Below are 24,625 nucleotides of genomic sequence, written 5' to 3'. Positions count from 1 at the left end.
CTCTCACTGAGATCATCCCAGATATCCCAAGAGCCACCAAACTTCCCCCCTTTGCCTCTCTTCAGTCTGTTCTCAGCACAACACACCAAGGGGTTCTTTTAAAGCATGTAAATCACATTTCATCCTATGGCAAAGCCATGTTAGAGTGGCCAGTGACACCTTCTATTTCCCAGCCTGGGATTCGCACTCCCTACTGATCTATGGCTTCTCACACTTCTCCCCATCTCTTTACCTCTCCTTGAACAAGCCAAGCAGACACACACATCCAGACTTCTGTTTGTACTTGAAATTCCTGCCTGGAATGCTCTTCTATCAGAAATATCCACGGAGGGCCGGTGCTGTGGTATAGCGGGAAAAGCCGCTGCCTGTGACTCCAGCATCCCATATGGGTACCAGTTCAAGTCCCAGCTGCTCCACTTCCAATCCAGCTCTCTTCTGATGGCCTGGGAAAGCTGTAGAAAACGACCCATATGCTTCGGTCCCACCACCCACATGGGAGACCTGGAAGAAGCTCCTGGCTTCTCACTTCAGCCTGGCCCAGCCCTGGCCATTGTGGCCATTTGGGAAGTAACCCAGCAGATGGAAGATCAATATCTCTATCTCTTCCTCTCTCTGTGTAACTCTGCCTTTCAAATAAATAAGTCATTTACAAGGAAAGAAGAAACAAACAAATGTCCATGGGCTCACTCCAATCCCTTTCTGACTGTTAGTGTTTCTGTGACTGAGCCTCCTCCACATTCCCTGTGGTGAATGCCGTGTGCCTCTCAAATTCACATCTGGAAGTCCTAACCTCCAGGTTGCCTATACGAGGGCACCTCAGGGCACATGGAGCATGTATGCCATCTTTTCATCCCATTTTCCCCATGCACTTTTTGCATTTGGAGATGGGGCCTGGGTGGATGTAGTTAAAGTTAAATGAGATCATGAAGACATGAAGATGTATTAGGAAGAGAATCTTCATGAGGAATGGAATCAGCCAGCACCTGGTGCTTGCATTTCTGGCCTCCAGGACTGAGAGAAAATGAATTTCTGCTGTTCAAACCACCCCATCAGTGGCAAATACCTGAGCTGACAAATACCTTCCTTATCTACTTGCTCCTTACTTTTCTCTACAGCACACATCTCCCTCTAACATACTATCTGTCTTTTTAATTTTCCATAGTCATACAGGAGTAGACCAGAATTGAAAAGAAAAAGATTGGGGCTGATGTTGTGGTGCAGTGGCTTAAAGCCCTGGCCTGAAGCGCCAGCATCCCATAAGGCACCGGTCCTGGTCCCAGCTGCTCCTCTTCTGATCCAGCTCTCTGCTATGGCCTGGAAAAACAGTGGAAGCTGGCCCAAGTCCTTGGGCCCCTGTATCCATGTGGGAGACCCAGAATAAGCTCCTGGTTCCTGGCTTCAGATCGGCGCAGCTCCGGCTGTTACAGCCATCTGGAGAGTGAACCAACAGGTGGAAGACCTCTCTCTGTGTCTCTACCTCTCTCTGTAACTCTTTCAAATAAATAATATCAATCTTTAAAAAAGAAAAAGGCTAAAAACAAACAATAACCAGCTTCAAAAAGTATAAACAGAAAACCACACTACACCTGACTCCACTAGACTAGAGAAAATAGCCAAGAGCACAAAATGACAAAAATCATAACAAAGACACAGCAGCTAAAGCTGCCGCTACAACACCTACATCCTATGGCAGAGTGCCATTCCAGTTCTGGCTATTCTGATTCTGGTCCAGCTCCCTGCTAATGCACCTGAGAAGGTGACAGATGATGGCCCAAGTGCTTGAGCCCCTGCCACCCATGTGGGAGATGGAGTTTCTGGCTCCTGGCTTCAGCTTAGTTCATCTGGGGCTGTTGCAGCCATCTGGAGGAGTGAACCTCTGGATGCAAGATACCTCTCTCTGTGTGTCTATCTCTCTCTCTCTTTCTCCATCTCTCCTGTCTCTGTGCCACTCTGCCTTTCAAATAAGTAACCCATTTTTTAAAAGCAAAGATTAAAAAAAAGATCAACAAAGATAACAAAGATGAAAGTTAGCTCTGAAAAACTTCTAGCATCGGGATTAGGGAAGAAAAACATGACCAAAAGCGAGAAATGAAGATTTGAATGTAACTTCAAAGGCTAAAAAAGATGATGAGAGATTATTTTGAACTCCAGGATCCGAACTTTTAAAAACAAAATTTCCTAGAAAAACATAATTTACTGAAACCACGAGGTGGCGCTGCAACATCAGCTTCCAGATGCCTCATGTCTCTCCAGGAATTTTTTGTGTCTTCATCTGGAAGAGCTCATGTATGCACAAGGAGCATACTGGACTTCTGGGTCACTCTACAGGGAGAGGAAGAATACAGGTGGCGGTGCCTTCCACTAAGACAGCAGGGGCAATGTCGATGTTATTGATGAACAGAAAAGATACAAGAGATAACTCCTCACACCACAGTACCACGCATCAGGCCACTATGCTGTTTTCTATTGTTGAGGCACACAATTGATGGCTTAAAACAATGCACACAGTTAATTATCTTGCCATTTCTGAGAACTGGAAACCGGGGCACAACTAAGCTGGGTCTTGGGCTCTCACAAGCCTGGAACCGATATGGGCTGTGGTTTCATCTTAAGTCTCAACTGCTGAAGAACCCCCCCCCCCAAGTTTGATCAAGTTGTCACCAGAATTCTTTTCCTTGTTGTGATAAGAATGAGGAAAATAGTTTTCACCAGCTCTTGGCAGGGGGTGGGGGTAGGCTGCCTCCAGCCTTGGGGACTGTTGTAGTGCCCTGGTGTTTTGCCTTTTCCATAGACAACCCACAGGATTGATTTGCAAGGGCACTGGGATAATCTTTCACTCTCATCTGCCAAGACCAAGTGTTATATGAAAAATGAAATTAGATGACACGTTAGGGGTGAACATTTGGCTCAGCAGTTATATACTGCTTAGAATGGCCAAATTCCATGTCAGAGTGCCTGGTTCAAATCCTGGCTCTTCCATTTCCAATCCAGCTTCCTGCTAATGCACACTCTAGGAGGCAGCAGGTGATGGCCCTGTGTGGGAGAACATCTGGGCTTCTCGCTTCAGCTTGCTGTTGTGGCATTTGGTGAGTGAACCAGCAGATGGAAGCTCTCTTGGTCTGTCTCTCTCCCCTCCCCCATCACTCTTTCAAACAAATCAGTCTTTAAAGAACGATGATGGTAATGTCAGTGACAGTGATGACATGATGATGATAATGATGATGGTGATGGTGATGAGATGATGGTGAAGGTGATGCTGCTACTGATGATGATCATGATGGCAATGGTAATGGTGACAATAATACCAGTGATGGTGATGATGATAATGATAATGCCGATGCTGGTGGCAAACAAACATTTATGGAGTACTTACCGTTTGCCTGGCATAGTTTTATTTCTTTCATATGTAACTCTTTTAACCGAAGTATAACTTATATACAACAAAAGGCATGAATTTTAAGTACACAGGCAAACAGATGGAAGACCTCTCTCTCTCTCTCTATCTGCCTCTCCTACTCTCTCTCTTTCAAGTAAGTAAATGAATCTTTGGAAAAAAAAGTGTACCGAGTTCTCTTGGCCTTCATGCCCCATCTCTGATGTTAGCAAGGCACCAAGAGGACCCCTGCCAGGGGGTTCCATTTCCTGCTCTCAGGAAAAAAAAGGGCCAGAACTTGCTATTTTTAAAAGCATGTTTAACTCAAAGTAAGCCATATGCCAAAATGGCATATTGTGGAGTGACCAATGTCAACCACCTTTACAGACAGAGGCCAAATGGAAGCAGCCTTAAACTCCTATGTGCAGCCACTGAGATCAAGGTAGGTCATTAAAATGTAGGTTCCCACACTTCTTTTGTCTTATTACAGTTTCACAGTTGACTATATTTTATTGTACTTAGTACATGAAGGTACCTCAATAGGTTCAGGAGAAAAAGGAATTTAAAATTGTTTATTTTGATGCAAAATATTTTTTAAATCTGTACATAGATTTTTGTTCTCCATAATCCTTGCCCCTTGGTTTGGACATTGTTTATCCCCCACAAGAGCTTGTGTGTTGGGACTTGGGTCCCCAGTGTGGTGCTGGGACCTTAGAGAAGCTGTAGTCATGTCAATGGGGGCACCACCCACAGAAGAAACTAAGACTCCTCTCTTGGACTGAGTTGGTTCCTGCAAGAATGAGTTGCTACAGAGACCAAGATTGCCCCTTCCCGGCCCAGTCTCTGGCTTCCTGTCTGGTCTTCTCACACACTCCTGCCATTATGTCATCCACTAGGCTGTGGTGCAGCCAAGGGGCCCTCACCAGAGGCAGAAACCTCAGGGCCTCCCAGTCTTGCACTTTCAGCCTCCAAAACCGTGAGCTAAATCTCCCTCTTTTCTTTTCTGACAAAAGTGCCCAGGTATTTTGTTATAGCAACAGAAAATGGACTAATGCAAGTGCCTTCTAAGGGGGTGGACACTCTACTGTGAGTGCTCTCAGCTGTACTGGGACTCAAGGCCCAGGAGGCAGATCCAGGAATTCAGTGGCAGGCACCCCACCCTCCAGGCTGGGGCCCCAGGGATTCTGCTAAACTGCAGTGTGGCCACTTGGAAGGTGCTTTGAGGAGCCCCAAGAGGTCCCTCTGGGAAAAAAGGCCACACCCCCACCTGCTCACCCTGAACTGAAGCATGCCTTGAGACTCCTCTTAGAAAACCCTTCATTTCCCAAGAGGTTCCTGTTAAAAGTCCTGAAACCAGGAGGCACCACTCCAGCTGCCACTCCTGCCAGTTAGCAGTGGCATCCATTTCCCCAAGAACTGGGGAGCTTGCAGGGCTGGAGAGTGTGGGGAAAGCCATCTGGAAGGAGCATGGGGGTCAGGGATTACTTCGGTGGATGCTCACCAGGGTCCTGTGGGTAAAATCTGCAGCAGAAATGCTCAATGCTCCCCAGCCAGTTCACGCCCTTGGGTGCTCCTCTCCCACACTGACTCAGCTTGGCCATGTGACTTACTTTGTACAAAGGGGCAGTAACAAACACTACACAGACAGACATCTGGAAATTCTGTCCACTGGGGCTTGCTCTGTCTTCCCACTGGGTACACCATGAACAGGCCCGAGCAAACCTCCTGGAAGACAAGCTGGCCCAGCTAAACTGACAGCAGTGAGGCTGTGACCCCTCACCCAACACATGGAACTTAAGGAATGCTGGCTGTTCTGTTACCATGTTCTGAGGATATTTGCTCCCCAGCAAAACCTAACCTGGAGTTTCTGACTCATTCAAAGCCACACAAGAAGCTGAAAGCGGGAACTCCATCTCCTTACTCAGTATCTGTGTGTATTTAGCTCAAGGAAGGTTGTTCAGAATCCTCTTGAATTTGTGGTCCACCTCCTGGCACTTACCTACCTGCCCACCATGGGGCAGAGGGGGAAAGGGGGAGGGGAGGAGTTGTTCATGCTAGAATGGCATCAAAAATATCTGGCACGTAGATTTCCAAGGTGTTGGATCAGAGCAAGGTCCCTGGTATTCCTGGAATGAGACCCTTCATGACCGCATCGTGAAAGGTATGGAGGTCCCTAGGGGAGGGAATTAACTGGTATAGAAAGTGCAATGTTTAACTGCAGGTCTGGCCATACAAGTATGGGCTTGCAGATCACCAGCTCTGCCGGAAGCAGCAACAAGTTTGTGGAAGAAGTTAGGATGACGAGAGATGCTGATTTTGGTGCAAACATTTTTGTGAAATTCATGCATAGTGTTTTCACAATGTGAGTTTTTTCATGCACTTTTTGAAAACCCCTTTCCCCTCCCCTATGTTTAACCTGCAGCTGCACAAGCTGAAGATTGTGGGGAATTTCCTTCTCCAAGAACAGGTGCCCACAACTTCCAAAGAGCTTTCCCTTAATATAACTGATGCCAAAGACACAACCCAACTCAGCACAAGAGCATTATGGAAGCATCACACAAAAACAGGAGTATTCTCAGATAATTTATTCAGAATTTTACTATAAACAGGTAATTATCCCATATTTTACATGCAGAACAATTTCAATATCCCCTCCCCCCCTCAAAAAGGCATATTCTGTACATGATACTACTTGGCTCCTGTAGGAAAACATTGAAAAAAATAATAATCATTGAGCTTTGGGTGGTTTTCGTGTTTCTGAGTTGTTTTCTGCAAAACCTGTGGCACATTTGATCCTGTACTGTTGACAGAGGCCACCCAGGCACACAAGGGGCAGGGAGCAGCAACTTTGACACAAAGTGTACAGACCAAACAAGCCATTCCTGAATACACGTACGGACACACACGGGTGTGTGGGCTGTTCCTTCTCAAATGGGACCAAGAGCCCCAGATTCATGATGTGATCCTGAGCAAGCGTTTTTATGGCCGATTTCCAGATAGCAAACTTTGCTGGAGCTGGTTCCGGCACTTCACAGAAGATGGCAGTGAGCTCAGAACATCATACACCCACTGTTTCTCAGGGGACCCCTAAGGAAATATCAGCTCTTCTATTGCAGCCCCTCGAAGTCCATCACATTTTTCGTGTGTGTTCTAAAGAAGCAGCACTGGTCTGTTCTTTCCATTCCCAATCACACCTCTGGTGTAAATTAATATTCTGAAGAACATTCTGGAAGATTTTCTGAACTGATACCATTCTATGTGCAACCATTTGTTAAAAAAAAAAAATCAGCATTCCCCATTCTCCACCCACAGCAAAAATATACTATCTGAAGAGTCTCAGGTGAACAGGACTCCTCAGGTGGCATCTAAAAGAAATTCCATCTCCAACTTCCTCCCTCTACAAACTGTGAAAGTTGTTGGAACTATGGCACATCCACTCACCTCCAGGATGGCCACCCAGACCATGCCTCCATGGCACTCTTGCCCACTGACAAGTGTAAAGTAGGTTACAAATATACACCTTCCAGCCAAGTAAGCATGCTTCAGGGTGGACTGTCTGTCCAGGTGGGATACCGTGAACAACTGGCCCACCAGCTAGAGGCATAGTCTCTCAATCATACAATCATATAGCAGATGATTGAATCAATTCCCACATTTTCCTCACTTGTGCTCAGCCTATACCCAGACACCCAGCAGTGCTTCCCTTCCTACAGTCTTCAAAATACAGGACAGCACCTGGGACAGCTCCCCAAACAGGACTTCTTCCTGATATGTGTGTATCACTGATCCAGGGGCAAAGTGATGCAGTTGCTATTCTCCCCCTGGGAGAAGAAATGACTGTGTGGATTTCACCACACTAATGAGAACGGTTTTCATCAGAGTGAGACATCTTCAAAAATGAACAACAGAAAACATCAACCTACGCTGGTGTTGCTGCTGTTCTGTAACCAATCACTGCAGACCCCCAAGGTCACAGTGACTTTCTAGACCAAAGTTCTGTTGTTACAAAGTCAGTATTTTCTCATGCCAAAGGATGCTGGTGACCCAACCTGACAGCCGCTAGGTCTTACATTGCAGCAGTGTCAATGAAATGGATGAGCTCCCCTTTGCACAGGGTGGGCCCTGTGTTCCATCTCTCTCCAGGGCAGGTGGAGAAAGGTAAGTCTGCACCAGCAGAGCCTTTAAGAAAGACAGTGAGAGCAGCAAGGTTTGGCAATTAGGGCAACGGCCCTGTTTGCCTCAGCTCAACTTTCACGCTGGTTCTCAAAGCTGCAAAAGCTCCAAGTATCAGCCTGAGGTCAACCAAAACCCCAGACAGGTCCAGGGTCTTGTCTCTACCAAGTAAAGTGTTCAGTACTCCCATGTGCTTAGGACTTGGGGTTTCCCCAAAAGCCCCCTTCCCACTCAGAGCACAGAGGGAGACATTGCTCTAGGTGTCTGTGTGTGAGGTGTCCTTGAATCCGATTCATCCTGGCCCGAGTGAGAATCCACCTGCAGGGGGCCCAGGGCACCCTCCTGCCCACTTCAAGCAATCCCATGGGACAGGTGGGGAGACTGGCTCTGAAGCCAAGCCTGTCTTTGTCCAGTAGAACAAGGACACAGCTACCTCTCACCCAAGGGAGGCAGACCACAGGCGGGGGTCAGATCTACCACATGTCCTCAAACTTGGTTTATGTTTTATTGTGTCAATAGATGGAGCAGGATTTGTTCTTCTATATTTTAAATGTTTTTATTTCAGAGACAGAGAGCAATGCCATCTGTTGATTCACTCCCCAAATGCCCACAATGGCCACAGGGCTGGGCAGAGCCAAAATCTGAAGTTGGGAGCTTAATCCAGATCTCCCATGTGGCTGGCAGGGACCCAGTCGATTGAGCCTTCAACGCTGCCTCCTAGGGTCTGCACTAGCAGGCAGCTGGAGCCAGGAATGAAACCCAGGCAGTCCAGTGCAGGCACAGGTGTTGCTATTAACCTGTATCTCAACTGCAAGACCCAACACCCATCCCAGTGGAAGATTTTTTTTTTTTTAAGAAATCCTAAATTCAGAGAAGGATATTATCAGCCAGCAGAAAAAGGATCTATGCTCACAAGAAGGCTGCACCTTCTCCATCCCAACTCCCTCCCTCAAAATCCTTACTGGTCCCTGGAATTTAGAATCAGCTGACACACGTTTTCCCTGATTCAGACCAGACCCAGGCAGAATTCTGAAGTCTCCAAGATGTCCATTGTTGAACCACATCCTAGCAATACACTGAGGTAGACTGTGCTGGAAAAAAAAAAAAAAGAAATCATTACCCACATTCACCTGTTTATTTTTTCCTTGATAAAAACTTACATGCACTCCATTTTTTACGAAAGTGATTTTCAGAGTGATTTTATATATTAAAATAAATACTTTTCCCCCTAATATAAGAAAGTCTTTCTGAATTAGAAAAATGTGAAAATTGCTGCTAGTGTAGTATACGACCACTACAAATTTGCTATGAAAAGAACAAAATATCTAGACCTACTTTTTTTTTTAATTTACGTACAGAACCCTCTTGTATGTACAAAATAAATTTGGCGAAAATAATTTCTGTCCTCTTGCTTCTTGTACTGAATCACAGAGGGTCCCCAGCAATATTTTACATGCCATCATTTTCCAAATCCTATAAATAAGAGAGCAATAAACAATTGGAACTCGCGTCTACCTGTGTCTTTAGTCAAGAATCGAAAAGGCTCGGAGGCTGCCACTATGCATCTGTCCCCCTCTGGAGCCCGAAACTCTTCAGAAGAGAGAAGGCAGCAGTCACAGCCTGTGAGGGACCACTCCCGGGGCATGGGGGGTGACCACATCTGTGAGCCCAGGTGAAGAGTTTCCCTCCCCCACCCCGTTCTTCCTCTGAGCAGCTGTGGTTCCTTTCACAAAGGGAAGGGACTATGGGGTCCCGCCCACCCAGAAGTCCTTGGTGTGCAGGTCTTGAACGGTTGCTCCTCCAGACTCCTCTCTCCTGGGCCCTGCAACATCACGAAGCCCCTGAGAAGTGCCTCAGGTGCCGCGGTGGCCACATCTCCTTTGCCATTGCTTATGCTGTCCTTCAGACGTCTTTGGGCTTTGATTGTGTTGTGTTTGCACAGTCCCCAGGGGCCGTGCAGGTCCGGGCGAGGCAAAGCCGCATGAGGTACATAGAGAGAACCCAAGGGAGAACACGGGCGTCCTCGGAGCTGGGTTCCGCTCCTGGAAGCCTCCCACTGAGCCGAGCAGGAGCCCTGTGGCAGGCGGTGGTATCCAAACCACACCTTCCACAAAGCCCACCTGTGTACCCACTCAGCATGGCCTCACGATGTCCACAAAGATTAGCAGCGAATGTGGCTTAATTCCCAGAAGAATGGATGCTTTAAGACCAAACAAAGAGGCTGATAGTACCTGGCACCCCTCCTTACAAGCAGGAAGGCCCACCCGTGACCACACCCCCGACTCGATAACTTTCACGGCTAATGCTAAAGGTGTTCTCCCATTAAACAGGGTACAAATATATCCTCAAAACTTTCCTGCCATCCCAGTTCTTTTATTTTTTTTTTCCCTATCCTAGCTTTGTTTGGTCTTGAAAGAACCCATGATCACTCTAAAAGAAATGCTCCTCCCTTAGTTCCTGGGGAAAAAAAAATTTTTTTCATCCAAGTGAAAGGAGAGGAGACATCCGAGGCTAGACTTGTAAAATGAGAAGAACCTGCCGGGGGCACAGTATGCCAGGGAATAAGGCAGGGGAGCGTGGGGCCGGAACACGCCAACTTGAAGCAGCACAAGTGTCAAGTGCCGGCTCTGCACGCGTGAATACTCTGCACGTGCGTGTGTGCACACACACACACCAGCGGTCTTTAACCTGCACACACACACAGTGTGCACACACCGGGGACCGCAGGTGTTCACGCAGAGTATGAAAACAGCAGCTATTGGTCAACTTGAGGAACTGATCTTTGTGGAGAAGAAGGCAAAGAAGCGACGTCCTTCAGTGGGATGAGTAAAACCTGCGCACGCCCACCCTGGCGAGCGTGGAACTCCCTGCAAACAGGGGGGTGTGGGTTTTCCTTTTCTCCTTTCAAACTTTTGTTCCACAAACAAGTATTACATTTTATACTGTAGCTCAGACACCAGCAAGGAAAAAAAAAAAAAAAAAAAAAGACTGTAAAAACAGGTGCTTTCTTCCCATTGTGCTACGAGATTAAAAAACAAAAACAAAAATCCCGGTTTGAGACAGCTGTAGAAAACCCTCCCTGCCCCTCTAGGCTCACAGCTGCATCTTTCGCGGACGCCCCGGTCACATTGGCAATTGCACAAGTGTGTGTGTGAAGTCCGAAGACAAGCAGAGAAGTCGAGGGCCAATTTCTGAGCCCGGTGGGCCACGCGGGCAGGTTGCCGCGATCCTGAGCTTTCCGGAGACTTTCGAACCAGAGGAAGTTGTGGATGGAAACCCCGGGCCCGGGCAGGCGCCGTTAGGAGGGATTCGCCCGAGGCAGGCTCAGAATCCGCCCGTTTTTCTTGCCCCCGTTCATGTGGGTGTAGGGGATGTGGTCTTCATATCGCTTGACGCCCAGCGAGGAGCCCCCTTCCCGGCCCCCCGCCTCCTCCCTCTGGCAGTGCGCGGACCGGTCCAGCGGGACGCTCTCCATGTCCTCGAATTCCATCTCCAGGTCCTCACTCTCGGGAGCCTTGTTCTCCTCGCTGTGGAAGAAGGAAACTTCCGGGAAGCTGGGGTGGAGGTCGTCCTTCAGCAGGCTGACGATCTCCAGGAAAGTGGGCCGCATCTTGGGGTTGAACTGCCAGCACATGCGCATCAGGTCCGTGCTGCGGGACACAGGGACACGGCCACCATGAGTCTGGGGGCCCAGCCAGGCAGCCCCTCCCCCGTCCTCTCGCCTCTGCAGCCCAGGCCAAGCGTGCTGCAAGATGCTTTGAAAGGTTTAGTTAATTGAAACACACACACAGAGAGAGAGAGAGAGAGAGAGAGAGAGAGAGAGAGAGAGATCTTCCATCTGCTGGTTCACTCTGCAAATGGCCACAAGAGCCAGGGCTGAAGCCAGGAGCCAGGAGCTCCATCCAGGTACGTGGCTGGCAGGGGCCATCACTGCTGCCTCCCAGGGTGCACAGGAGCAGGGAGCCGCATCAGAAGTGGAGCAGCTGGGACTTGAACTGGCACACCGACACGGGAGGCCCATATTGCAAGCAGCAGCACAACACATTGCACAGCAACACCAGCTCCTTCTAGGAGCTTTGTGAAGGGTCCCGGCCCAAGGGCTGCCCCAGGCAGTGTTGGCAGGCTTCTCATTTCACACACTCCTGATTTCCCTGCCCCTCCCCAATCTGGTGCATTTCCTGAGGGCTCAGTCCCACCCGGGGCTGCTTGGAAAGGCCGCCTGTGACCCCCGGCGGTTCCAGGGAAAGACCTCTCCAGGCCGGGGAGCTGAAGCTCATGGGAGCAGCAGTGCCAACGGAACCCAGAGAGACAGCTCTGTGTGCGTCCTGCTGGCCCAGCCCTCCATCTCTGGGGGGCGGCGGGAGGCACCTCAGTCCGGCGTCTGTCAGCACCCAGGACCCCAGCCTCACATCCTCATGGCTGCCCATTTCCTCAGCCAGCAGCACTCCGAGAAAGGGGCTGAGGACTTGTGTTTGCCATTTTCCCTCTTTCTTTCCAAACTCTAACTTCTTCTACAAGAGTCAGCCAGCTCAGTCCCCAGATCAAATCCACCCCCGCGCCAGGGCCAGGGTGTTTTTGAATAAAGTTTTATTGGTACACAGTCATAGCCATTCTCTTACATAATGTCTGCGGTTGCCTTCCAGCTACATCCACAGAACAGAGGAGCTCTGACAGAAAACCCTATGGCCCACCGAACTGACGCCACTCACCAAAGGATCCCTTCCAGAAAAAACATGGGCAAACCCCTGGCCTTAATTCCCCTGACCACGGAACTAAAGCTGGCTGCTGCCTTGCATGGCTACGAGAGGAAATGTATGGGGAAATGTTTAAAATTATTTTGCTCCAAGTTTCTAAATGACTCTGCTTCTCACTTTTTCCATATCAGATTTCTTCCCATGAAGTTTCCTCAGTTGATGTCTTTTTTGGGAGCTGCAGTATTCAAATGGATTTTCTTAATAAGCCTTGATAAAGGTCTTTATATAAAAATAGATATTATCAATATATAAAAATTATATATCAATTAAGTGCTCATTGTAGAAAAGTCAGGGAAAAAAAAACAAAATATACACATCTCGCAATTTTCCTTCAGCTTTAACCTTTGGTCTTTTCAACTGAATATACCCATTCCCGCTTAATTTTTTTAAAGATTTATTTTATTTATTTGAAAGAGTTAGAGAGAGAAGGAGAGGCAGAGAGAGAGAGAGGTCTTCCACCTGCTGGTTCACTCCCCAAATGACCACAATGGCTGGAGCTGAGCCGATCCGAAGCCAGGAGCTTCTTCTGGTCCCCCACATGGGTGCAGGGGCCCAAGGACTTGGGCCATCTAATACTGCTTTCCCAGGCCATAGCAGAGAGCTGGATCGGAAGCGGCCCAGCCAGGACTCAAACTGGTGCCCATGTGGGATGCCAGTGCTGTTGGGCTGCGGCTTTAACCTGCTGCGCCATAGTGCCGCCCCCCCCCCCACTTGATTTTCATCATAAGCTTATCTACCGAGTTCAATATATTGGAAGCATCATTTGAAATGTCAATGGCGACATCATATGAATCGACTGAGTTAGCTGGCGGCTCTCCTGTTGTTGGCTATTTAGATCTTTTTCCGTCCCCTTCCCTCCCCTCCCCTCCCCTCCCCTTCCTCTTTCCCACCTTTCCTTTCTCTCCGGCATCCTCACACCACATCACTCTGAACCGCGAGTACAGCGGCACAGTAAGAACGCTCCTCTGGGCTAGCGCTGTGCTGCAGTAGGTTAAGCTGCCACCTGGGACACCTGCATCCCTTAGAGCACCAGCTCCAGTCCCGCTGCTCCATGTCCTGTCCTGTCCAGCTCCCTGCTAACGCGCCTGGGAAGGCAGCGAATGATGGCCCAAGGACCTGGGTCCCCGCCCCCCATGTGAGACATAGACACAGCTCCTGACTCCTGCTTCCCACCTGGCCCATCCCTGCCTGCTGCAGCCATTTGGAGAGAGACCAGTAGATGGGAGTTAGCTCTCCACCTCTCTCTCTCTCTCTTTTTTTTTTTTATTATTTTTCTGACAGGCAGAGTGGACAGTGAGAGAGAGACAGAGAGAAAGGTCTTCCTTTTCCGTTGGTTCACCCTCCAATGGCCGCTGCGGCAGGGGCGCTGTGGCAGGGGCGCTGCGGCCGGCGCACCGCACTGATCTGGAGCCAGGAGCCAGGTGCTTCCTCCTGGTCTCCCATGCGGGTACAGGGCCCAAGCACTTGGGCCATCCTCCACTGTCTTCCTGGGCCACAGCAGAGAGCTGGCCTGGAAGAGGAGCACCCGGGACAGAATCCGGCTCCCCGACCAGGACTAGAACCCGGGGTGCCAGCACCACAGGCAGAGGATTAGCCTATTGAGCCATGGCGCCGGCCTCCATTTCTCTCTCCACACACGCCGTCCATCTCTGTCTGCCTCTCAAAGAAAGAAAAAAATATTTTAAAAACACTGTTTAGGGGCCGGCGCTGTGGCGCAGTGGATTAAAGCCCTGACCTGAAGCACCAGCATCCCGTATGGGCGCCGGTTCTAGTCCCAGCTGCTCCTCTTCCAATCCAGCTCTCTGCTGTGGCCTGGGATAGCAGTGGAGGATGGCCCAAGTCCTTGGGCCCCTGCACCCATGTGGGAGACCCGGAAGAAGCTCCTGACTCCTGATTTTGGATTGACGCAGCTCCGGCCATTGCGGCCATCTGGGGAGTGAACCAGCGGATGGAAGATCTCTCTCTCTGTCTCTACCTCTCTGTGTAACTCTGTCTTTCAAATAAATAAAATAAACCTTAATAAAAAAAGTTTTTTTTTTAAAAAAAAAAGACTAGCTGGCAATACTACCACTAATGCTATATCCTGGTGTGTTTAGTTTTTCTATTTCTTTCACCTTTTCTTGTGTGTGTGTGTGTTTATTGGTCTATCAGTAAGGTTGGACAATTTTCCAAATGTTTCATGGCAGGTGTACATGCATTGCACATTTGCTCCTACAAAAAAAATATACAACGAAAAGATCTGGAGGCCTGATAAATTTTTAAGTAATAAAGAATAAAGTTAAGCAGGGATCTTTCTAGTTCTTCAGCTCCCTTCTCCCAAAGTAACCACTGCTATGGATTTCTTGTAGAACCTTCCAAAGGTAGGATCTGCAGGGAAGGCTTCCACACGAAGATGGGCCACGCTACCACAGCATGAAGGTAGACACAGGAAATGCGAGCAGAAAACACAGACACAAAGCATTCTAAGTGTTTGCAGGTATGTAAATGTATGAGCATACTTCAAAATGTCTGTGGCAAACAGAATTACAGGATCTTTATTTTAATGCAAAAAAAAAGAGTTGCAATCCTGTTCAGTTTTTTTCATCATACACATCTCTGAATTTGAGAAGCAGAGCGACAGACAGAGAAGGCTCCCATCCAAATGCCTGCAACAGCCAGGGTCAGGCTGGAGCTGAAGCCAGGAGCCAAGAGCACAGCCCAGGTCTCCCACGTGGGGGGCAGGGACCCAGGCACTTGAGCCAGCACTGATGCCTCCCAGGTACACATGCACAGGGAGCCAGGGTCAGGGGCCAGAGGTGGGATTCGAGCTCTCTGTGGGGATGCAGGCATCTTAGCTGGTGCCTTAACCATGAGGCCAAACGCCCATGACTCCTGATGTACATTTTTCACAAACATTTTGAAGCTCCTTCTATGTGTGTATTTCAAAATTTCTTGGACCAAAACTTCTCTTGTCATTCAAATTCCTGCAAACTTTTTGAAGTCCCCTCCCCTGACATGCAGACACACATCCCCAGGTACGGTGGGAAAGCACAGCACACACACAGAGGGCAGGCTCCTTTGATTGAACACCTCACCCGCCGCATACCCTTCCTGTACTCACACTCTCTCTGGACAGTTGTCGGGTTGGTCCAGGTACCCTCCGTCCATGACAAACTTCAACACCTGCTCATTGGACAGGCCTTGGTAAGGCTGCTCTGCCAAGCTGGTAATTTCCCAGAGGACCACGCCAAACGACCTGTCAAGGACAATCGCAAGCAGTTAACACATGTGTGCACACACCTGCACATGCATGCACACACATGTATACACACCTTCATGTCCACACACCTACACACGTGTGCACACGCAGGTACACCCATGCACATGCGCACACACACACAAGTGCACACACACGCCTCTTCTTGCTTTGCTAGAACCTGGGTAAAGGCAATCCGTGCTGTGGTTCCTATATGCCTGTAAGATTAGCTCTGTCAGAACGTAACCATAGCTGTGCTGGGGTTTCTCAGACAAGACATTGCCTTCATGTTCTTGGTGGAGAGGTGGGAGGGAAGAAGCCTGCCTTTGGCATGCCCATGCTGGTCACTCTCTCAGGGCCCCTGGGGACTCCAGCCGCGCAGCCACATGGCACTCACCACATGTCAGAAGAGGTGGTGAAAACCCCGTCCTTCAGGGACTCCGGTGCCATCCATCGCACAGGCAGCAGACCCTTGCCCCCCTTCCGGTAGTAATCCGTTTCGTAGATGTCTCTGGTCATTCCGAAATCTGGCAACACACAGTTGGCACTCTCAGCCTGCAACCTGCCCCTCTGGCTGCTCTGGCACCGGCAGAGTCCTCAGAGCCAGGGCTCACCTGCCCCAGGTGTGTGCCCACCTGGGTGGTGGCCGACTCCAGCGAGGATGGACCCTGAGGGTACTTGTGGGAGTGTGAAGGGAGAGGAGGGGCCTCCATTTGAGGGGAAGGGACAGGTGGCATCAGGCGACCGAGCAGTGATGTCAACATGTCCCTCCCACCTGAACCTTCCGGGGCATCTGAAGCTGAAGTTTCGACTTTCTCCAGTGAACCTGCTCCTTCTCAGGGGTCGCAGCCTTGCCATCCACAAGCTGCTCTGTCCTCCTGTGAATGGTGCCCATTCTCCCGAATCCACCTGTGCCTCCCCATTGCTCAGGCCCTAGCCGGGCTTCCCTCCCAACCGCCCAAGAGCAGGTACCTCCAGAGGACCCTGTCCCCTCCCATTGCTAAGGAAGGAGACGAGCATTCAGCACCTTGAACAGCACGGCGCCTCCTCCTGCTTCTCATAGCCTACACAGGGCGACATCGAAAGGACCTGCCTGAACTCCCAAGGCCCTGATGGGTCTAGTTCCTGCCTTCTCAACCTCACTTCTTGTGCTGCCCTGGTCCCCTCGACACTCATTCTCTCCCCAGCCTCAGGACCCCTGCACATGCTGTACCCTCCTCCAGGGGTGCTCTCACTCATCCTGCCAGTTTTTTTTTTTTTAAGGTTGATTGATTTGCAAGGTATAGTGACAGAGAGACAAAGAGAGAGAGAGACCTTCTATTTGCTCGTTCACCCCCCCCAAATGGCCACAACAGCCAGGGCTGGTCCAGGCCAAAGCCAGGAGCCTGGAACCCTATCTGAGCCTCCCATGTGGGAGGCGGGGCCCAACTACTTGAGCCACCAACTTTTGCTTTCCCAGATGCATTAGCAGGGAGCCAGATCAGAACTAAAGCAGACAGGACTCAAACTGGCACTCTGATACGGGATGCTGGCCTCACAGGCCGCAGCTTAACTCAATAACCACAAGGTCAGCTCCTCATCCTGCCCGTCTCGGATAAAATGCTGCCTCCTTACAGAGAGGGGTCCCTTCCTGACCTGCCCTCTACCCCTCAGCTGGCTCTGTCATGGACCCATTCATCTTCAGCCATCTTCCCCAGCTGATAAAAGTACAGACCCCTCTGTGGTTCTGCTGGAGAAGCCCTATCCCAGATAACCACCTGTGGGGATGCGCAGGGTCTACCTCCACGCTGACCAACATGGCAGCCACTAGGCTCGGGCAGCTGTGGACCACCTGAAACGCGGCCAGGGCAACAGACTGACCGGACTGGCCATCTGCTGCAGTGAATTCGACTCCACCTGGCCACACAGGCCCATTCTTCACGTACACAGACTGCAAGCTGGGGCTGGGGCTTGGTGCTGCAGGTAAGAGGCTGCCTGGTACACATGCAAGTCATATCGGGGTCCTAAAGCCAACTCCCGGCTCTGCTCCAGGCTCCAGCTTCCTGCTTGTGTGCACCCGAGAGGCAGCAGGTGATGACTCGAGTGGTTGGGTCCTTGTCACCCTCACGGGAGACTGGACAGAGTTCCCAGCTGCGGGCTTCAGCCTGGTTCAGTCCTGGCTACTTTGGACATTTGAGGAGTGACCCAGGAGATGGGAGTGTGAGTTTTCTCTCTCTCTCTCTCTCTCTCTCTCATAAGAAAAATAAAGTTTTTTAATTTGTATTCAAGAAAAGACTGCAAGCCTCGTAAGAGTAGACAAATCGAAGTGCGTGTTTAGCACTTACTGCAGACATACAAAAGTACTTGAGAAAGTCGGAGGAAAACTGGAATTAAAAGGTGTTTGCTTGGCAAATAGACATCTGAAATCTGTGCCTATGAGTGGTCTTCAAAATGTTTGCGAAAAATGTGTATTAGGAAAAAAGCCATGAATGAATTTTAAAAGTTTTTTTTTGTACCAAAATAAACCATTTTTTAATCCCATTTTCCACAAACTATCTGAAGGACTCGTGTATCTTTATAGAAGTGAAGGGGTGAGTGAGTTTATCAGCGAAATGCAGTTAAAGTACTGCTTGGGTCCTGGCTTCAGCCTGGCCCGGCACTGGACCGGTAGGATAGGAGATTCTCTCTCTGCCTTTCAAACAAATAAATCCTTCTTTTAAAAAATTACAGGACCAGACCCCCACGCCTACTCTACCACCCACCTACCCCAAAGCCTAACCCTTGACACAACTGAAAACAATTTAGCAACTCAGTTTAGAAAACTTCCTTCCAAGACCAAAGCTGGCCCGGGCCACACATTTCAAAGCAGAAAGCAAGGCTCAGGGACGAACCTCCGATTTTGACGGTAAAATCGTGGGCAACCATGCAGTTTCGGGCTGCCAGGTCCCGGTGCACGAACTTCTTGGCGTTCAGGTACGCCATGCCGTCCGCGATCTCCGCCGCCATCTGAATCATCTCTTGGAGGGTAGGGGGAGGGCGACCCGGGTTGTTCTGAAGCCGAAACATGGGGTGGGGTTCAGAGACGCTGGGACCTGCCTCCGGGAGCAGGTGCCCCACCAGGGACCTAGAGGCAGCCTCACCTCGGCCTCGGGCCGCAGAGAACGAAGGTAGCTCTTCAAGTCTCCATGAGCCATCAACTCCATCACCACCAGCGTGGGCTGGCCCTTGGACACCACCCCCAGGAGGCGGACCTGCAGAGCAAGCATGAGGTTCTGGGTGAGAGCCATGGATGGTCTGTACTCCCCATCGGCACTCTGTCTAGTGTCTCCACCATGCACAGTGCCCTGTGCCTGGAGGGAGTGTGGGCAGCTCTGGTCTGGAGGAAGAAGCACACCTGCCCACACACAGGGCCATTCCAAGGCAAATACCATCCCCCTGATTCCTGCTCCTACCTGCAGGCCTTTGCATTAGCTGCGCCACCTGACTCTGCTCACTCTCCCACACCCACACGGCTCAGATACGCCCTTCCCACCCTCCTCTCTGTTCCATTCTCCATGGCGTTTCCTCCCAAGATAATTAACACAGCAGATTTGGGATCCGTCTCTGCCTGCTACAGTTGAGGCCCCCTGAACGCAGACATCTACTGCATCTCAGAGGCAAAAACAGGGATTTGGGTGCCTGCAGGTACATGGTAAAGAGATGAAGCCCAAAGAGAAACAGAGACCACTGGGGGAGCAGAAAAGCAGGAGGAATTTGTGCTAGATTTAGGGGGTAGGGGGCAAGAATTAGTGCAGGTGGGGTATAGTGGACTTCTGTGTGGTTCAGGATTACAAGGAGCCAAGAAGAGATGGAAAATTCTGGAAAGTGATGGAAGGTTCCAGAAAAGTGACAGAAGAGTCCAGAAAGCAATAGAAGATTCTGAAAATTGATGGGATATCAATAGAGTCTGGTTCAGGCAAGGTGGGATAGAATGGGATGGAGAAGGGAGCACCCCCCACACACACATCTTTAGGACGGGAGAGGCTCATGGGGTGAGGGCTGTGCAGGAGACTGCAGCCAGGGTCCCCTGTGGCTCTGTGCAGCAGGAAGAGGCTGGGAGGGGAAAATGACATGAATAGAAATGCCCATCCCATCCCAGCCAGGCTCACCACATGATGGCAGGTGAAACCCTTCATGACGGAGGCCTCGTTGAGGAACTCGATCCGCTCCCGGAGACTGGCCGACTCATTGACAGTCTTCACAGCCACGCGGGTCTCGGCCTCCCCCTTGATGATGTCCTTGGCGTTGCCCTCATACACCATGCCGAAGGAGCCCTGGCCCAGCTCCCGCAGGAGGGTGATCTTCTCCCGAGGCACCTCCCATTCATCCGGAACGTACACGGAACAGGGAAACACTGCTTCTCAATTAGCTACACAGCACTGCGGGCCCATCCCTCAGAGGCCCCCGGCCACCTCCCACCCAGAGCCCTCTCCTGTGGAGCATCCCAAAAGTGGCCATCCAATAACTTCTAGAATTTAAGACCTATGCCAGGCACTGGGCATACAGCCAAGAACTGGGCAGGCACTGGCCCCCATGGAGGGCAATGGAGGCTGGGGAAGGGGCTACAGGGCTGAGTCCCTCCTGTCTGATACCAGATTCCCCACTACTGAATGACTCTATTTCCTCTCTTTGGCTGTTATTTCTGCAAGGTGCCAAAGACATGGGGTCCAGGTCAAAACTCGTTGACCGAACCATGGCTGCAGTGCTTGGCAGTGCTTCCTGTGAAGAGGTAGAGCCTATGTCTCCCCTTGCCCTGGACCTGGGCATGCCCTTGTGGTTTGCTCTGGTGGATGCGAATCAGCAAGCACATCCCAAGCAGAGATTGGAGCAGACCATGGAGCCTACTCTCCCTTGCCCTAGGAACCATCAGAGCACAGCATGGAATGAAGCCCAGCCAGAGTCTAAGACAGTGCAGGGAAGAAACGAGGCTCAGCCACCTCCCAACAGGCCCACGCAGCCTTTGAGCCCCCAGAAACACCCGGGAGGCCATCCAAGACCACTTGGCACCAGCTGAAAACAGGCAGAATGCAGCCATGTGAGTGAACCTGGGTGGGACCAGAAGAACCACCCAGCTGAGCTCAGCCCAGGTAGACTGCCCACAAAATTGTGAGCCTCTATGAAGGTCCTTCAAAAAGTTGGTGGGAAAGACTAGAATTAAAAGCTTTAGGAGGGCTAGGGGCTGGCACTGTGGTGTAGTAGGTAAAGCTACTGCCTGCAGTGCTGGCATCTCATATGGGCACTGGTTCAAGCCCTAGCTGTTCTACTTCCAATCCAGCTCTCTGCTATGGCCTGGGAAGGCAGTAGAAGATGGCCCAAGTCCTTGGGCCACTGCATCCACACAGGAGACCTGGAAGAAGCTCCTGGCTCCTGGATTTGGATTGGCTAAGCTCCGCCACTGCAGCCATTTGAGGAGTGAACCAGCAGGTGGAAGACCTCTCTCTCCCTCTCTCCCTCCCTCCTTCCCTCTCTTCCTCCTCCCTTCCTTCCTCTCCCTCTCCCCCTCTCTGCCTCTGCCTCTCTGTAACTCTTTCAAATAAATAAATAGACAAATCTTTAAAAAAAAAATTATGGATGCCAGTCCCAGTTTGCAGTGCCAGCATCGCATGTGGGCGCCGATTCTAGTCCCAGCTGCTCTACTTCCAATCCAGCTCTCTGCTATGGCCTGGGAAAGCAGTGGTAGATGGCCCAAGCTCTTGGCTCCTGGCTTTGGGTTGGCCCAGCTCCAGCCACTGTGGCCATTTGGAGAGTAGACCAGTGGATGGGAGACCTCTCTCTCTGCCTTGGTCTCTCTGTAACTCTGCCTCTCAAATAAATAAATAAGTCTTTTTTTAAAAAAGTTATGAGTCTATCCTGATGCCAAAAAAAAAAAAAAATGCGGCTTCATAATACGTGGAAAATACGTATCATAAAAAAACTGCACATGGATTTCAAGGTTTTTTGCACTGAAATATACTCATACTTTTAATGATGTTTTTCCACCAACGTTCTGAAGCTCCCTCATAAATGGCCGTTATTTCAAGTTCCTAAATTCAGGGTGCTTTGTCCCTGTTTTCATCTTCCTCTAGTCCCCTGTCTGGCAAGCAGGAATGGGATCTTCTGTCTCTGATCCTCAGCACTGTCTCTGGCTTCACTTCTCCACAGCTGTGGTACAAGGTTCCCTCGCTCTCATCCCAGCCTACAAATCCCAGACTGGCTAAGTCTGAACAGGCTCCAGCCAGCAGGTAACTGACTGTCCACAGTAACAGGGCTTCTGTGACAAGCACAGGTGGGCAAGCTCTGTGAACAAGGGGGCTGTCCTCGGGATCAACCCTCAACGCTTGCTCGACTGAGCATCCAGGTTCCGGCCACCCCCAGGGAAGGGGAAGGTCCTCACCATCACTGGCGCTGAGGTACTCAGGGTTTGAGGAAGCATACAGCGGTCCCAGTGGCCCATCCGGCTGCCTGGAAGAGGGAAAGGGAAGCACACCAGCTTGAGATACTCACGACTGTCTGCATCTCCACGTGACAAGGCTCCCCAGGGCAAGCAGCAACCCTCACCAGCAACCTCACAGAATCCCGGATACGGCTGGTTTATGGCAGGGATGGGGGTCTTTGAGTGAAAGCCCATCAGACCGCTTCTTAAGTGCACCTGCAGGCGAAGGCTCACCCCTCCCTCGCTGACTTTTATTATGACACAGGGCTACTTCACAAAGTTCATGGAAAGCAGAATGAAAGGTAAACTCTGGAGCAAAAATAGCTGGCAGCCCATGCCTAATTTTTTCACAATGCATATCCTGTATGAACTTCTGGAAGACACCCCCCTCCCAGATACATGGATTTCAAAGATGTCTTGTACCAAAGTAAAGTTATCTTTGAATCCCATTTCCCATGATTTCTTTGAAAGACCCTTGGGTATGGTTGTCCGAGGCACACGGAGAAGCCACTCACCCAGGACTACTGTTATAAGTTCATGGGACTGGTGAGAAATAGCTGTTAAGTTTCCAGGAAACTTGAGTCAGTTGTTCAAGACAAGTGCCATTAAAATTAAATTATAGAGGCTTACAAGGAAACATATTCTGTTTCAAAGCAAAGGTAATACATATGTGAAACTCTTCACTTCCTATTATGCTATGTGCACTACAGTCAGTGCTCTTGAAGTGGTTTATGTTATCTCACTTATTTACATTACACCAGTCCTTTCTTATCCAGTTCTGGTTTTCGGAGTTTCATAGGCAACCGTGGGAGGGACTGGAAATCCAATGAATTGGCAGCTGGCTCATTTGTAAGTCGATCATTTTGTCTGGCGCATGAATGATGCTGTAAATATCCAAATGGCCCTTGGCAGAAGAAAGGCTCCCCACCCTGGACTAGAGGGAATCTAAGAACACGAGCCCTGCATATTGCATCGTAGTGATCACCTGTGAATGAAAATTTACAACAGGCTTGGCTGTGCCTAGAGCGAAGCATACTTCTTCCCCAGAGAGCCTGCTGTTCGCCATCCGCCAGCACACCACCTCACTCACCTCTTTCTCAGGAATAGATAAATACTTCCGATCACCACACTGAAGAGGAAGACGAAGATGAGGGGGCCGATGATGATTTTTGCAATATTTGATGGGACATCTACTGGAACAGAAGAAGAAAAGACATGTTCCACATCGAAACGTGTTTGCAGCACAAAAATCACACCCAGCGCGGGCACTGAAAAGCGTGGCAGCTAAGACGCTGCTTGGGACACCCATGCCCCATGTCAGAGCGCCTGGGTTCGAGTCCTGGCTCTGCTCCCAAGTCCAGCTCCCTGCTAATGCACACCCTGGGAGGCAGTGCTGATGGCTCAAGTACTTGGGTTCCTGCCACCATGTGGGAGACCTGGATTGAGTTTCCAGCTACTGATAATTTGGGGAATGAACCAGAGGAAGGGAGATCACTCCCCTTTTTCTTTTTTCTCTCTTCTCTCTCTCTGTGCCTCTCGAATAAAAATCCATAAGTTACTTAATCTAATCACATGCATACTTGGAACAGGGGCCATGTTGGTCCCTCTCTCCTTGACCCTGACTCTCTCTTTCTCTACCTCTAGTCCTAACACAGCCCATGGCTAGCTCCGAGGGACTAGGCAGTGGGCTTGGAGAACCCTATTCCAGAAGCAGTGCTGATGCCGCCCCCAGACCACTGCTTCAGACAAGAACCCTGCACCCAGCTTTACACCTTGCACTGGCTGCCATGAAGTGCTGAATACTTTTTTAAAAGATATATTCATTTATTTGAAAGGCAGAGTTACAAAGAGGGAAATGAAGAGAGAGAGAGAGAGAACTTCTACCCACTGGTTCAATGGCACCCGTCCTCAAATGGCTGCAATGGCTGGGGCTGAGCCAGGCCAAAACTGGGAGCCTGGAACTCCACCAGGGTCTCCCATGTGGGTGGCAAGGGCCCAAAGCACTTGGACCACCTTCAATTGCCTTCCCAGATACATTAGCAAGGATACATTAGATCAGAAGTAGAGCAGCTGGGACTTGAACCCGTGCTCATATGGGATTCTGGCATCATGAGCATTGGCTTAACCCACTGCTCAAAAGTGCCAAGTCCCTCTTAATGCTTTAAAAGCAAGCAGCTCTGCGTTTCCATTTTGCAATGGGCCCTGCAAATTACACCCCTCACTCCAGACCCATCATCACCTTTGGCAGGTGAAAAATTCACCAGAAAGTGTTGTACAAAGGCTCTGGCCCCTCCTCACCAGGAGATCAGCCACCAGCCATTAAAGAACTTTGTGGATAGGATCAGAGTCATGACATAGCAGGTAAAGCCACGTCCTGCAATGCCAGCATCCCACATGGGTGCCAGTTCATGTGCTGGCTCCTCCACTTCTGATCCAGCTCCCTGCCAATGGCCTGGGAAAGCAGTGGAAGATGGCCCAAGAGCTTGGGCCCCTGCCACCCATATGAGAGACCTGGAAAAAGCTCCTGGCTCCTGGTTTTGGCATGGTCCAGCCCTGGCTGTTGCAGCCATCTGGGGAGTGAACAAGTGGATGGAAGACCTCTCTCTCTCTCTCTCTCTTTCTCTCTCACTTTCAAATAAATAAATAAATCTAAAAACAAT

The 24,625-nt window shown here is 50.1% G+C and overlaps 1 protein-coding gene across 4 annotated transcripts in view; it reads right to left on the bottom strand.

Moving 5' to 3' along the window:
- Positions 1-5,943: 5,943 nt before the first annotated feature.
- Positions 5,944-24,625, bottom strand: part of INSR (insulin receptor) — a 133,574-nt gene continuing 114,892 nt past the window's right edge. For 2 of the 4 annotated variants that reach the window (XM_062179232.1, XM_062179234.1), the window contains 8 exons: positions 23,056-23,158; positions 21,927-21,994; positions 19,663-19,907; positions 18,655-18,765; positions 18,406-18,565; positions 15,933-16,062; positions 15,401-15,535; positions 5,944-11,196 (listed from right to left, as the gene is read on the bottom strand). In XM_062179232.1, coding sequence (XP_062035216.1) covers positions 10,845-11,196; positions 15,401-15,535; positions 15,933-16,062; positions 18,406-18,565; positions 18,655-18,765; positions 19,663-19,907; positions 21,927-21,994; positions 23,056-23,158 — 1,304 coding nt within the window. In that variant the 3' untranslated portion in view covers positions 5,944-10,844. The remainder of the gene's footprint in view (positions 11,197-15,400; positions 15,536-15,932; positions 16,063-18,405; positions 18,566-18,654; positions 18,766-19,662; positions 19,908-21,926; positions 21,995-23,055; positions 23,159-24,625) is intronic. The other 2 variants (XM_062179233.1, XM_062179235.1) reach the window with 1 other exon arrangement.

This window comes from Lepus europaeus, chromosome 20 (genome assembly GCF_033115175.1).
Source record: "Lepus europaeus isolate LE1 chromosome 20, mLepTim1.pri, whole genome shotgun sequence".
Taxonomy (NCBI): Eukaryota; Metazoa; Chordata; class Mammalia; order Lagomorpha; family Leporidae; genus Lepus; species Lepus europaeus.
Note: the sequence above shows the minus strand (reverse complement) of the source record. Positions and strands in the feature narration are given on the sequence as shown.